Below are 15,658 nucleotides of genomic sequence, written 5' to 3'. Positions count from 1 at the left end.
GTGAACTTTATTCCGTTTATGAGTTCAGTCAGATGTCTGAGATTGTCATGTATTGAGAACATTATTTATGATTGTTCCACTGAACTTTTGTCGATGCGCGGAGTTAGCAGAGGAAGACTTCAGATTAGTTCGGCATGTCCCGACCGGAAGTAAACAAAGATCTAAGATGGCTGCTCCCGTGGTAGCTGAACTGGACGCTGCTTAGCAGTGAATTGCGTGTGTTGTCGCCGACTTTCATGTGCAGACATTACACGGGACTTACAATTGTGCTCATCATCGAACATTAGTTAAAGTTGCGTGTGAACTATCTGTGTTTCCCAGCCGCGTGGTCAAGTCTGAGGTACCTCTGTGGTAGCGTTAAGTTTTCCATAGAAATTGTTAAGCATTTAGAAAGGGTTTGAACAGAGTTTTTGTTCTGAAAGTGTGTTCGACTCCTGCCGTCGGGAGGTCGATCAGTACGGTTATTGTTACCATGGAGTAATATTTATAGTTTTGAAGTACGGTTTTACTATTTTGTATGTAGACCCTGATATTTGACACAATATAGTAATATACAGATGTTTGTTACATTATATGACTGTGTGTTGGTTCCTCATTTCATGCCCCATGCTGTGTATCCCTGCGTACAGGTGTGTGCACGTGTGTTCCCAGCATTATATGGCCTCTACCACAGCCCTGCAATGGTCTTTGAAGAGACTTGAGGTCTCTGCGGCCTGGATCTGGACCGCAATGAAGACTTAACGGTCTTTTTGGCCGAAATTCTGCTCTATTGGGGCAAAATCCTTTCCCTGCCTACCTTTACCTCCTAACCAATCCCAGAAAAGATGCGATTGACTTCTCCTAACGTCCAAAACCGCTCATTTTCTGAAATATAACATACTCAACAAGTTGTTTACCCATGGAGATCCCCATTTTGAATCTCGCTGCAGAGACCCCAGTTATCTCCAAAGACCGTTGGAGGGCTGTGGTGGAGGCCGTATAACGCCAGGAACACACAGACCTGTACTCAGGGCTACATGCTCTGTTGCTGCTCTAGAGAGGTTAACGCCAGTCTCAGACTTGTTGGCCCTGCTAGAGAAATAAATTTGGCTGAGCTTTGGTCGGTTATTATTCTGCCGTCTCGAAACATCGGTTACACAAGCAACATTTTGGTGAAATTCCAAAGTCAATTTTGTTTTCCATAACTCAATACAAAGCTTTGTAAAATTTGGCCCCCTTCAATCATTGATTGTAAAATTTGACCCCCCCCCCTAAAAAGCGGTTTTGTAAAAGTCAACCCCCCCTGATTTCCACCGGCCCCCCTCCCCGTAAATAACGAATGCTCCCTTATGGGTTTATAAACTGTAGGTTAGTGTGTACGTGATTTAGTACACGAAACCATGGTTATAAGATTTTCTTTCTTGTAGAGGTTGATCAACAAAATACAAGACAAATATAGAGTGAATACATTTGGTTTATTCAATAAATTATACTGCCAATACTTACGCAGTGCGATGTAAAGTTTGCTATCGGAGAACTGTAGAAGGCTTTGCATTTCTTGAAATAACGAACAACTGCATGTAAAACATAGATATGAACCGTGATATTTTATAGAAACATCTGTTTCTCGGTTTCTCAATATGTTGCCTAGATTAAGTTAAGTAAGTTTGTATGGTCAAACATAGAAATTACTAGAATTCACATTCCAAAAAATGTACGTAAATATTACAATAAAATCGGCTTCAGTTTTGTAAACCTTTCTTCAACCAGAATCATGGTCTTTGTTCTTCCGCTGGTCGACAATTGCTAGTGTAGAAGTATGTGGTTCAAAGTAGTAAAATCCCTCAAGGAAGGCGGCATTGCAATATTTTTAGGTTTTACGTAATATTGTCATACAACTGCCCATTGGAAAGTTAAAACCTTATTTATTGATAGTTTATCAAATATTGGCCCATCCTCATTTTAGTAGTTTTTCTCCTATTCAAAAACATCAGTTCAAGCTCTACATTACAGTACAGTAAATTTTATTCAATCATCGAGGGCATCTACATGTTATAAAGACGTAATATTAACCTCAAATGTATCAATTTCAATTTCCCTCTCTTCGACATCACGGAGCATTATTATACTTTATTGAATACAGTACTTTCATGCCAAACATTTATTATTAAATCATTTTATTCCTTAGAACTTTTTGTTACGGAAGAATTTCTTTCTGTTAAGGTGAAGTTGCACATATAACGACGTATTTTGCTAAAAATCACCTTTTGTAAAGTTTCAATCAATTTTCATAAATTAATTAATCAAACAGTAAAAAAGTTTGTCCGGTTCATCTTTTAATATAGTTGAGTGAGGAAGAAATGCACATTTATGCAAATCATCCGATTCTTTTTTCTCAGGGTTTCAACATTTCAAAAAAATTGGCTCCACTCTGACTTGATCATTTTCGTGAAATTTTCATAATAGATTTTTCAATACTTTAAAATAAATCAATAGTTTTGTATGGCAAAAATTTCTAAAATTTTGAATAAAAATAATTTGAATTCAAACCTCTGCCAATTAAGAATAGATATAGATAAGTGATATTGTCATACAATCGCTCTTTGGAACAGAGAAAAATAATGTCATTTATTGATAGTTTATCAAATAACGGCACATCTCCACTTCAGCTGTGTTTCTCCTATTGAATAACGTCAGTTCAAGCTCCCGGACGCATATTTCAATATGCAATTAGCTTTAGACACACATCAAGATCTGTATCTACCATAAAAATATACGGGTGTTGGGAGAGATAAAAGTATTTTCCGACAGCTCTGCGTTCAAATATTTTCAATGTTGGCATTTTTTCGTTGAAGTCGTAGGCTATCGCGACGCTACCTACAGTAAGTACATTGATTATATATTTGTATACGACATGTTTTACATATAATCAATGAAGACCACTAAGCAGCTAAACGCTGCATGAGGTCTCAACTTCAATGTAGGGACATACGACGGAAAAAAAGTATTATTAATACAACAGACCGTAGCATGGAAAATATTTTTCTGCCTTGATAGTCGATAGAATAAAGTCTTTGCGCATGAAATATCTGACTTTGAGGTGACCACGGTAAGTGTGCGAGTCATTTTGGTTTACATTTTGTTTTAAAATGATTTACATATATAATATGTGGCCCATATATTAGGCAAATATTCCTCCGGTCCTACAATACTTAATGCTAGAGGTATTACCGTTATCCCGTGCGGTCATCTTGGTATCTGTTGATCCTTTGTTTTGTCGTTGCCTCTCATATTGTAATGCACCGTCTTCTGGCTGCCAAGTCGATCTATTAGCATTATTTGTATCTGGCTCTTCCCTCCCTGATGGCTCTTCAGAAATATCAACTTTTATACAATCACTGCAGGCAACAAGCCAGTAAAATGGCGCCACTAACATAACCTGAGTACCAAACAAAACTTACATTGAGAAAGTTCAAGATATACATGGGTAAAATAAAAAGAGTTACTATAATTGTCAACCGCTTCTACAAAAGTGCAGATGTATAGAATACTGACTTGTGAAAATAATGTCAATAAACAATTGCCAAATATGTTGACAATGCTTGAATCAAGCTGGCGAGGAAAACCTGAAGCTACAAGCCTTGGTCAGAAGTCATGCTACGTTTGAATTAACCACTTAATACTCTCGGGAAATTGAACGCTTGAATTTATTAAAGTACTGCAGGTGTAATAACGAAATTGTCGGCTTGTCGGGAAGGTCCACCACGGTGCCTAGATCCAATGATAATTAAATCTTGAAAAAAAACATACTAGCATGGAAAAGCCCTAACGGTTATGGTGTTAATTATGTATGGTTATGACAACAATTTGTGCCCGACCTGATATGACGTTATAGGAGTTTCAGATCAGGGGCTTTACTAATTCATTATAGCACTTTTAGCATGTTATATTTACCGTTTTCTCAAAATGGATTGTGTCGATGTGGCCATACCATTGCTTTCGAAGAGTCTTCTGACAGACATCGAGGGACAAGAACACCTATGAAGGGTGAAAGTTCACATTTTCCTCTGTTATAATCATGGACGAAATTCAATGAAAAAAAATAAATAAATAGAAGAATAAATGGTTTATCCGATAACTGAGAACTGTCATTGACTGTACAAAGACTCATTGAAAAGCGTTAGAAGGAGACAAATGAGCTACAGTAACGCCATCATGCGCTGATATATTGTAGGAAGAAATAAAGTCGCTGTGACTACCTGGGCTTCTTGATTTGATTCGTTATATGCCGAATAAAGTGGCTCGGTAGCCCCTTGCCACTCGAACTTTGAATTCTATCATAATTGTCAAGGTTCAGACCGCATGCTTCTGATGTCTGTTCTGTATCGTTTCCGATAATGTGTGTACATTGCACTTTAGTTTATTACAGTGATCTATGACAGAAGTGACACATTTGACACTTTGTTCATGGGCCTTCTTAGTCCGACTGTCTATATTTCACATAGGACCAAGGCTCAATGTCTAACATTGCAAAAACCTCTAATGATAGATAATTCCATTCCATTTGTGAATCGTTGATTTACCTTGGCTTTTCCCCTTATCGCTACTTTAAGGCATGTGAAATTTCTCCAGTGCTTGTGTTTGTGTTCCAGGATGTTTTCCACCTCTCCGGGATCTTGCTCATGTGCTATCTCGATGAGTCTTGTTGCTTTTCTTTCATACTCTCTTAAACGTTAATGAAATGTGTCGGTAACGTCAGAGTAATGTTGAAAGGTAATACATCTTCAATTATGTAATATCATTCAAAGGTGTCACATCTGCAAATTTGTCGTTTTGATTGGAGGAGAGTTTACTACTGCTGAGGTCAAATAGCACTATACCATAGCTAAAGTGGGCCCCTCATCTGGCATCGAAGGTTGATTCCGTGACACAGGGTCCCCTGGGTACAGGCGCAGTGTTTTCTCTGCATGTTCATTGAAGGGGGCAAAGTGCCCCATTCATCAAAAACAGGGACAGACGTGACATTTTAGGGGGCAGTCACCGTTGATGTTGATTTTGTCTTCCTAGGAAGGCTTCCCCGATATCATTATGATCGCCACAGAGTTCAGTTTCGTCGACTATGTCGCATGCAGCACCCGTACTAACATCGACATCATGATGTTTGTCAGCTTGTGATGCCCGGCTGCTCTCCATCTTCTGTCGATTTGTCACCCACAGGCTTCCCCGACTCAGAATATGACGTATTTGTTCACTTGCACACGATTTGGTACAAAATTTGGGGTTTAAATCCATGAAAATATGCGCCGATCGAACGATTGTGTTTTATTGCGATCAAGCTCGATCGTCACCGCAGCGTGCCTACACAAAATCTGGAATTTTCCATAATTCGCTCATTGATACCGTGTTTCAAGTTCTGCTTTTAAACTTTACCGCTACCTAAACATGAACATAAAACTGCTCTAGTATCCATGGAGAATCAAGCATGTCACCAAAGCTGAATGACAGGCGACTTGTCTTTTCCGAGGGAGTATGACTAGAAACAACAGCAAATTCACTTGTCGCTATGTGCTTGGGTAACCCTTATATACGTGGACGTCTTTGCTTGAAGTGTTTTGTGTGCGATTTCTGGGTTATCAGTAATTTTCCAAGGGCAGACAATTGCTCGAAATGCGCAATTTGCGCAATCGCAGAGTCAACAGAAAACCCTGTAGGTGTACCTTGGAGACTACGAACTACAAATCACAAACTATACCAATTCGTCTGAAATCGTTGGGGTGCGCCATCCTATACATTGAATTTTGCGTCAAAAAATCGACATTTTCCCCAAAACTGTGTCCAATATCAAAATTTCTTCTAAATTATTGGTCAAAAGTGTGCCTAAGGCAGACGTAGAGGTTGAAAGTTACATTATGCCTCAATATTTCCTCAGTCAGTCTTCATGAAGCGAAAAAGGGTGGGAAGGGGCCAAACCCTTGAGTCAAATGCGTAGTATACTTTCCCTGTGACAGAGCCCCCTTCCCCGGGCAGTACATAAAAAGTTCGTGCTAGAACTAATTACATTATTAAATTCATGGAGATCCCTGAGGGAACGGTGTAAACTATCGAGTCAGAAAATTAAAAACCAATAGGGAACCAAAATACCTTAGGTCTTACCCTTGTACCTACAGCAAAACTTTCTAGTTCCTCTATTACCTCCAGAATTTTTTAATCCCCCTTACTTCCTCCAGCCCCAGTATTTGTTAAAGCAGCCTAAAGACTTTTTTTATAGAAAAAAAAACATTTCGCAATAAAGTTGCTCATAAAGCACTGAGGAGATCTTCTGCTTTGTAAACCTACTTTTTTGGGTGCTAAAACTACTGGGTAACAAATATGCAACGTCGTAAACATAATTGTTGACATAATATAATAATTGTTAACCTGTTTACACTCAATTTTGATACCATAAGCTAAATATACTACTTAAAGGGTGGCACATGCGATATGTCGCGCATTGTACCAAAATGTCATGTACTCCTGTCTTTGTCGTGGTATTATTTAATTTTAGTTTTGCGAAGATTCAAATAGGGAAGCAATTTTAAAAAATGGGCTAGCACCAATGTGCAATCGTTATTTTAAAACAATGCGGGGAACACCAATTATTCGATAAAAACTATGTGATTTAATAATTACCTTGAGAGAGTCATGTACTTTTCATTTTCCGTATGTCGCTGGGAAGGCATCGTTTCCGCTACTTTTCGAAATGCAATACTGACAACTAATGACGTGATTATTGCATCTTCTTGCAATTTTGCAAAAGCAAACTCTGCCAGATCGAACCTAAAATAACCGAATAAAATAACAAGGACGCTTAATCATTTCGCAGGTTGATTACTGAAAGAAATTGTAGTATATGCTTATTCCTGATGATCTAGACGTAGACTTTTGTGAAACAAACAAAATCAAAAAATATGATCGATAAGCTCCTATGAGTATCATATTTCGAATTAAAGACGACGCTTGCATTTAACCGTTTACATTGTTGTAGTTTTTCTACGGCAAACTATACCAAAACAAAAACCCCCTGAAGTGCATGTGTAACTGAAAGTTTTGCAAACAGCAGTTATCGCCCGACGGAAAGCAGACAATGTCCTTCAGGCCGAATAATGACATAACTTTAGCAAATTAAAATGCAGAACAGTACTCACCTCCGTGTTTCGATTGCCCAGAGGAAAATATTTCGAAACGACAGCTGATTGGAATCGCCTGGTGTTTAGGTGATGCCATGAAGATATGCAAAAAAACCACAAATGATTATATGTCATAACAAGTAGTAAACGGTATAGACTTTGAATAACATTAACATATTAGAGAAATACAGCTGACTTGGGATCAGAGCATATATATATATATATATATATATATATATATATATGTGTGTGTGTGTGTGTGTGTGTGTGTGTGTGTGTGTGCGTGTATAAGCGATTTGCTTGTCAATGCAGGCAAAGTATAGCGCTCAATGCATTTCTGCAGGGCGGTAATACTGAGAATCTAGGAACCTGTAGTTGTCACTCTGCAGGTTGTTTTATTGAAATCAGAGCGACATATATAGAGCAGACCTGACGAATCATTAGGTTCAACCGACTGTTGGATAAAGCAGTGAAAAACCAACATCGGCAGAAAATTCCTGAACTTGATTAATATTCAGTTTCTCGAAAGCCAAGCTCTAAACGAGCTCTTCGATAAAAATACTGTAAAAGTAAGCTACAGTTGCTCCAGAAACATGGGCAGCATAATCAAAGCCAACAACAACCAACTAGAGCATAAAGAAAATGAACAAGTAAAATTGTGCAACTGCCGCACAAACGACTCTCAGGAAACTGATTCACCTCAAACGATGATCAGAAACACTCCATCGGACTCACAGACTGAACTTTCAAACAAAGATACACGTATCACAAGCATACCTTCAAAACATCCAATAACTGAAACAGCACAGAACGCTCAAAATTCAAATGGAAACTCAAACATAACAAAAGAAGATAAGATATCAAATGGCCAATCATCGACAGGGCTCCCCCTATTCAAATAAAACCAAGCACTTTAACCTGTGGTAACAGAAAAACTCCATGTTATCTATTCAGACAGCAAATCTACCCTTAACAAGCGAACAGAATTCCTCTCAAAATGCCGGTGCAGCAGCAAATTCCTCTTCATTCATAACTGACTTGCAATCTATCTATCTATCTATCTATCTATCTACCTATCTATCTATCTATCTATCTATCTATCTATCTATCTATAACATACGTGTGTGTGCGGTGTGTCTATGTATGTATGTATGTATGTATGTATGTATGTATGTATGTATGTATGTATGTATGTATGTATTCATATGTGTAGGTATTCATATGTGTAGATTTTGGCACACACACATGTATCAATTCAATTGCTCCAAACTACTTATGTGACATGATTTCTTTATATGTTCCGAATCGTAATTTGAGATCTGCTGATCAGTTTCAGGGGTAGGAATGAAATAGGGTGGGAAATAGAAACCACCCTGTTTACCACTGAAAACCAACCGTGGACCGGAAAAATCCCGCGGTTGACAACTAGATCCCACAGCGGACCATGTAGAATGACACGGTAGACCACTAAAATAGTGCTCATTGGCCACATGAGGATGTGTTTTCAAGATGGCGACGTCTGATGATGACAGAAACTCCGCGCCCGGTAAGTGATTTTTCACCGATAAACTACTTATCAGATGAAAGTATATACTTCAAATATGCCCCATCCAATGACAAAATGTCTCGAGAATACTCAGATCAAGTTTCGTTGGCCGATTCCGTTCTAATCAGAAGAAATCGAATTCGTGTGTAGAAATAGACACACGGTTTCCTCGCACCCCTAGCAGTAGCCTATGTAATGGCATATGTGTAGCAGTTCCGTGGCCAACACCTTTCCTCGATGAGTGTGTGGACGGAAAGGTGAGTCCACTTCCGTCCACGCGTCGCAAATCGTGTAAAGGCCACGGAACTGCAGCAAAATGACAGGGTATGATTTCGACACACCTGGCATTATTATTATTATTATTATTATTATTATTATTATTTTTTTTTAATATATATATAATTTTTTATTATATATAATATATATATATATATATATATATATATATATATATATATATATATATATATATATATATATATATATATATATATATATATATCATAGGGTTATTCACAAAATACGGCCCTGTATTGACGAGGGCTCAGTGAGTGACGTATTGGACATGCCGAAGGCGAGTCCAATACGTCACCCACTGAGCCCGAGTCCATACAGGGCCGTATTTTGTGTATAACCCTATTATCATACACCTCCCTCCATTAATCGTCCGTATAAACTAATTCTATGGTAAATTTTGAAAGATGCAGCACCCGCGATATGAGTGGAACGTGCGCGATTGTCGCGTTGGCACGAAGCCAATTAATTTTCAGTGCAGTACAAGCAAACTTCGCTGAATGTTTTCAATTTACTTAGTTTTTTAAAATGAAAATCAATTGCATTTAGACTCAGTTTTGTGTTAAGCGTGTTTTAAACCTTATACTACGAATACATTTTGGAAGAAGTTGTTATTATATGTTTGTTTACATCCGATAATCGCTAGGTCAAAGGTCAAAGAGGCCCGTCGCGCGTCTCCCGTATTCGGGACTCCGCGTACTATACAAAAAACGGAAAGTTATTGGACGGTCAAACTCCAATAGGTTACGGCAGTAGGTGTATTATATATATATATATATATATATATATATATATATATATATTAATATATATATATATATATATATATATATATATATATATATATATATATATATATATATATATATATATGAGTCTGACGATTGCCAAGCGCATGAAACAATCTGTTGAGTAATCACGACAAGTTCCACGTCTAACAATACCTATGCCCTGCGGAAACGCATCGAGCACTGTACATTGCCTTAATTGACACCAAGCCACTGATCTTATATATATATATATATATAATATATATATATATATATATATATATATATATATATATATATATATATATATATATATATATATATATATATATATATATATATATATATATATATATATATATATATTATATATATATATATATATATATATATATATATAGAGGTTGCCATAAAGCCATTATGGTGATAACTGGGAGGGCACATTGTATACATTTTGTGTATATTTCGCGCACTGCTTTAATAGTAGTTAGAGCACTCTGAGATTGTTGGGCAGCCTCTTGCGTAATATAAGGGGCGTTCACTTTTGGCACTATGCTTCGCTCATGGTAAGCTTATATATTGCCGTTGGAGCACTCTGGTGAGTCCATATTTTCAATCCTCAACAATGTGTAACCGTACTCTCTGTGCCCAAGTTCAGAGGTTGCCATAAAGCCATTATGGTGATAACAGGGAGGGCACATTTATACATTGTGTGTGTATATATATATATATATATATATATATATATATATATATATATATATATATATATATATATATATATATATATATATATATATATATATATATATATATATATATATATGTGTGTGTTATGATCAGTGTTGGTTACTTAGAGCGCCCTCTATGGCAAGCTCCTATCATCAGCTGTTTCTCTGGTTCCCGCACTTTTGGCGGAGCAGCCATCTTGTTGTTTTGGATGTTCTGTAAACGTTGATGTTTAGACGGACAAGACGGATTAAAATAAGTCTACCGCACTCCACAACGCTTTAGCTTGAGTCAATAACATAACATGGTGACCCCGGACGTTGAAATCAGAAGACAAGTGATACCCAACAAGGAGAAATTGGCGTAAGTTGTCTCTGATGTTAACACAGTAAAACATCTCCGAATATTTGCAGCCTGACTCAATACTCTCAATCTCAAAGCAGCCATGGCAGATAAACTACCTGTGATGAACTGGGAATCGGATAACTTAGCTGAATCTTTCAAGCTGTTTAAGCAACGTATAGAGCTGTACTCGTTGTTAAAAATGTGAAAAGTGAAGAAAAAGCTGCAAATATCTTGTTAGCAACAGGCCAGGAAGGATTGCATAAATTCAACAGCTGGGATTTGTCGAGTGACGAAAAAAAAGACCCAGAAGTAATTTTCAAGAAATTCGGAGAATCCATCGAGCCTGCAGAAAATTTCAGAATAAGCAGACTAAAATTAAGTACTCTACGACAGAAACCTGGTGAATCCCTGGACTCATTCGTCAGCAAATGCAAACTGCTGGCAAAGAAGTGCGAATTCCAACCAAAGGAACTCCAAGAAAGAATTATAGAATTAATCATTGCAGCCACACCAATACTAGAGTTCCAGAAAGAGCTTTTAGCAAAACCCAAGGAATAAACTCGACGAAGCCGTAGCTCTTGGTAGAAATTATGAAGCTGCCAACGCACATGTATCCGCATTGAAGTCCATGGGACAGCCAGCTCCTGAATCAACACCAGTTGAAGTAGTGCGCTCAGCCGAGGCAAGTTCACAAAACAAACCAAGTAGGCCAAAGGGAAGCACATCCGGTGAATGCAGAAATTGTGGTCTGAACCACCCGCCAAGGAAATGTCCAGCTTTCGGCCAAGATTGCAGGAAGTGTGGAAAACGCAACCACTGGGCAAGAAAATGTCATTCTTCAGCCTCAAGCACGCTACTGTCTCAGCAACATGACAAGAAAACACATGAAGTTAGAACAGAGTGTGATTCTGACAACCCAGACCACTATGGGTTTGATGAATGTACTCTGTGTGAGAAAGATAAGTTTGCTGTCATCAAGCTGTCCACACCCAGAGGGAAAAGACGTCTAAAAGCAAAGGTTGATACTGGTGCTCAAGCAAATATCCTGAATTATGCAACATATCGGTCACTTTTTAGTCCACATCACAAGGCTAGTACAACTGATGTTCGTCTTAGTGGTTACGGTGACAAACCCTTTCAGTGCCACGGAAGAGTAACAGTGCCAACTGTTGAGCATCAAAACACTTGTGCTGCGAATGTTGAATTCTTCGTGTCAGAGCACGGAAACAATCTACTTGGCCTAAATTTGTGTTGCAAGCTAAGACTTGTCAGTTTCCCTTGTGACAAGCATGAGTGCTGTGAGAAGTTTGACATTGAGGAGATCATATCATACACCAGCAAGGAGCAACTCATCAAAGACAACGCTGATGTATTTGAAGGTGTCGGGAAAATCCAAAAGGAACACAAAATCCAACTTGCAAATGATGCAACACCCACCATTAATGCAACCAGAAGAACGCCAGATGCATTGAAAGAACCCCTCAGGCATGAGCTCGACCGACTGATGGAAATTGGCATCATCAAAGAGGTACACGAGCCAACTGACTGGGTCAACAACGTCGTGCTTGTCACCAAACCCAACGGATCTCTACGCATATGCCTTGACCCCCGGGAGCTAAACAAGTTCATTAAAAGACCACACTACTATGCAAAAACTCTTGATGATATATTGCCAGATCTCAAGAATGCAAAATACTTCTCAACGTTTGATCTCAGGAATGGATATTGGAACATTCCACTCGACAAAGAATCGCAACTTCTCACAACGTTCAGTACTATCTATGGCAGATACTGCTTCACACGATTGCCTTTTGGGTTGATATCTGCTCAAGACGTGTTTCAAGTCGAACTTGATCAAATCTGTGGACCGATCGACAATGTTTACTGCATCAAAGATGATATACTTGTAGCTGCTGAAACCAGAAAGCAGCATGACTTGGCAACTCAAAATCTTATGATAGCATGCAGACAGAACAATGTCAAACTAAATGGCGAAAAGTGTCACTTTAACATGGACAGAGTCAAACTGTTCGGACACATCCTCAGCAAAGATGGTATAGCGCCTGACCCATCTAAAGGTGGAAGCTATCCAGAAGCTCGAAGCACCAAAAACAAACAAGAGCTGCAGTCACTCCTCGGACTTGTGAACTACTTATCAAAGTTTGTGAAACTGAGCCAACTGACTGAACCCCTCCGAAGACTACTTCAGAAAGATGTTGTCTTCACCTGGTCTGAGAGCCATGACCAAGCACTGCTTAGAATAAACAAGCCATTGCCAAAGCACCAGTACTTGCCTACTTCGATTCAAGCAAAGAAATCGTGATTCAGTGTGATGCGTCGAGCAAAGGTCTTGGTGCTGTAATACTGCAAGATGGTAAACCCACTCACTATGCATCGAAGGCTCTAACTCCTGCTGAGTCTAACTACAGCAACATAGAACGAGAAATGTTAGCTGTCGTCTGGGCAACAAGGCACTTCAAACACTACGTCTTCGGTAGACATTTTGTCATTCACACTGATCACAAACCACTAGAAGCCATAGCAAAGAAGCAAATCTGTAAGATGCCAGCCAGACTGCTGAGGCTTATCCTGCAAATACAAGGATACAACTATGACATCCAATACGTACCAGGTCAAGATGTACCACTTGCCGACTGCCTTTCCAGATGCGTAGACATTGGACAGACAACATTTCAGATACCTGATGTTGATGTACATGTTCATGATATCTCTACAATGAAACCATTCATCATTGATCGCATCAGAGAACTTACTACTTCTGATCCAGTTCTCCACTCCTTAACCACGTACATCACCAATGGATGGCCACAAGAGAAAAACCAATGCAATGAAACGGCCCATGCATACTGGCAGCATCGCTCAGAACTAGCTATCCACAATGGTGTAGTATTGAAGGGCCACAGAATCGTCATACCGACAATGTTGAGACAGAAAATACTCCAAGTACTTCACAAACAACACCAAGGTATAGAGAAAACCAGACTACGAGCCCAACAATCAGTATACTGGCCTGGGCTGAATGCAGACATTGAAAATATGATACGTGACTGTAATCAGTGCCAGTCTCATCAGAGAAGCCAAACCAAGCTTCCAGTACAGCCCATTCACAGCTCTGAAGCCATGCAAATGATTGGTATTGACATATTTGAGTTTGAATCGTCCAAATACCTACTCGCTGTTGACTACCACACAGGGTTTGTTTGGGCGGACAAACTACATAATACAAAGAGTTAATCAGTTATCAGTAAATTGGACAACATCTTCTCTAATTTCGGCTACCCAGAAAAACTTATATCAGATAACGGTCCACAACTTACAAGCGATGAATACCATGAGTATTGCCAATCCCATGAGATAAACTACTCTACCAGTGCACCCCATCATCAACAAGCCAATGGGAGGGCAGAGAGAAACATAGGTACAGTCAAAAGCATGCTGAAGAAATCACTTCAGAAGGGTGAGGAAACCTTGAGAGAGATCCTGACAACATTGCGGGATACACCCATCACAGCAGACATCCCATCTCCATTCTCACTGATGTTTCCAGGCAGAAAGATCAGACAAATCTGCCGTTCATACAATATGGACACCAACCAGCTAATGATGTCTACAAAGAAAGAATTGAGCAGAGAGCACACACATACGGTGGTGGACAAACCAATGGTTTACCACTCAAGACAGGCTCATCATGTAGGTTTCAGAAAACCCCAAAATCAACCTGGCAACCAGCTACAATTATGGACCACTCCTCTGACCGCCGATATACTATACAGACACCTGAAGGAGTCCAGTATCAACGTGACCTAATTCACATTAAGCCTGTACATCAACCAAACCAGGACACAGCGACGAAAGAGAAGCCAGATGACAACCCACCAGAAATAGGAAGCACATCCGAAGCAGACATGACTCTGAAAACTCAGGTTCCTCCCCCTGGAGGCCGACCAAAGCGACAAAGCAGACTTCCAAGAAAATATGATGATTTCATAGTAAAATGATCACATATCAAGGATTCTTAGAGGACCAGCAAGCAGTTTCTGGTTCAGTTTATCATTACCTGTTTGAACATTGCAAGTTGAGAAGTTTTAAAGTTTTCATGTCACAAAAGTTGTTCTTAATCGTTCAAAGTCGGAACTTTAGACTTGGTGTTCCAAATGTACTTTTAGCAAACTGTTGCTATCTAACTGAGGGAGGGGGATGTTATGATCAGTGTTGGTTACTTAGAGCGCCCTCTATGGCAAGCTCCTATCATCAGCTGTTTCTCTGGTTCCCGCACTTTTGGCGGAGCAGCCATCTTGTTGTTTTGGATGTTCTGTAAACGTTGATGTTTAGACTGACTAGACGGATTAAAATAAGTCTACCGCACTCCACAACGCTTTAGCTTGAGTCAATAACATAACAATATATATATATATATATATATATATATATATATATATATATATATATATATATATATATATCACAGGTGAGTAGACCAGGATAATCCGGATTACATTTTCACTACTAATTTGTTTCGTACAGACAGCAGAGCCACTTACACTCATCGGGTGGCCCTGTTAAACTGAAACGTTTAGCCTGCTGATTGCATATGTTGTTTGGCGGGGAAACAATTTCTTTGATTTTGTTTTTGGCACCTGTGTGTTTGGTGTGAAAGGTTGCGGGAAAATGCCTCACCGAGGGCATGGTTTTCCAAGCAACGGTTACCAGGGACGACAAAAATACACAATTAACATCCATCGGCCTGACGGAGACTTCATTCAAAGCAAAATACAATAGCCATATGCAATCATGCCGCAACCAAAAAT

The 15,658-nt window shown here is 39.0% G+C and overlaps 1 protein-coding gene across 1 annotated transcript in view; it reads right to left on the bottom strand.

The window, feature by feature from the left end:
* LOC139143469 (transient receptor potential cation channel subfamily M member 1-like) overlaps positions 1-15,658 on the bottom strand; it is a 112,233-nt gene that overhangs the window by 9,865 nt on the left and 86,710 nt on the right. The window contains exons 18-23 of the mRNA XM_070713811.1: positions 7,164-7,221; positions 6,649-6,795; positions 4,563-4,704; positions 3,934-4,017; positions 3,211-3,418; positions 1,486-1,553 (exon numbers count right to left, since the gene is read on the bottom strand). Coding sequence (XP_070569912.1) covers positions 1,486-1,553; positions 3,211-3,418; positions 3,934-4,017; positions 4,563-4,704; positions 6,649-6,795; positions 7,164-7,221 — 707 coding nt within the window. The remainder of the gene's footprint in view (positions 1-1,485; positions 1,554-3,210; positions 3,419-3,933; positions 4,018-4,562; positions 4,705-6,648; positions 6,796-7,163; positions 7,222-15,658) is intronic.

Source organism: Ptychodera flava, chromosome 1 (genome assembly GCF_041260155.1).
Source record: "Ptychodera flava strain L36383 chromosome 1, AS_Pfla_20210202, whole genome shotgun sequence".
NCBI lineage: Eukaryota > Metazoa > Hemichordata > Enteropneusta > Ptychoderidae > Ptychodera > Ptychodera flava.
This window is presented reverse-complemented; position numbering and strand designations above follow the sequence as displayed.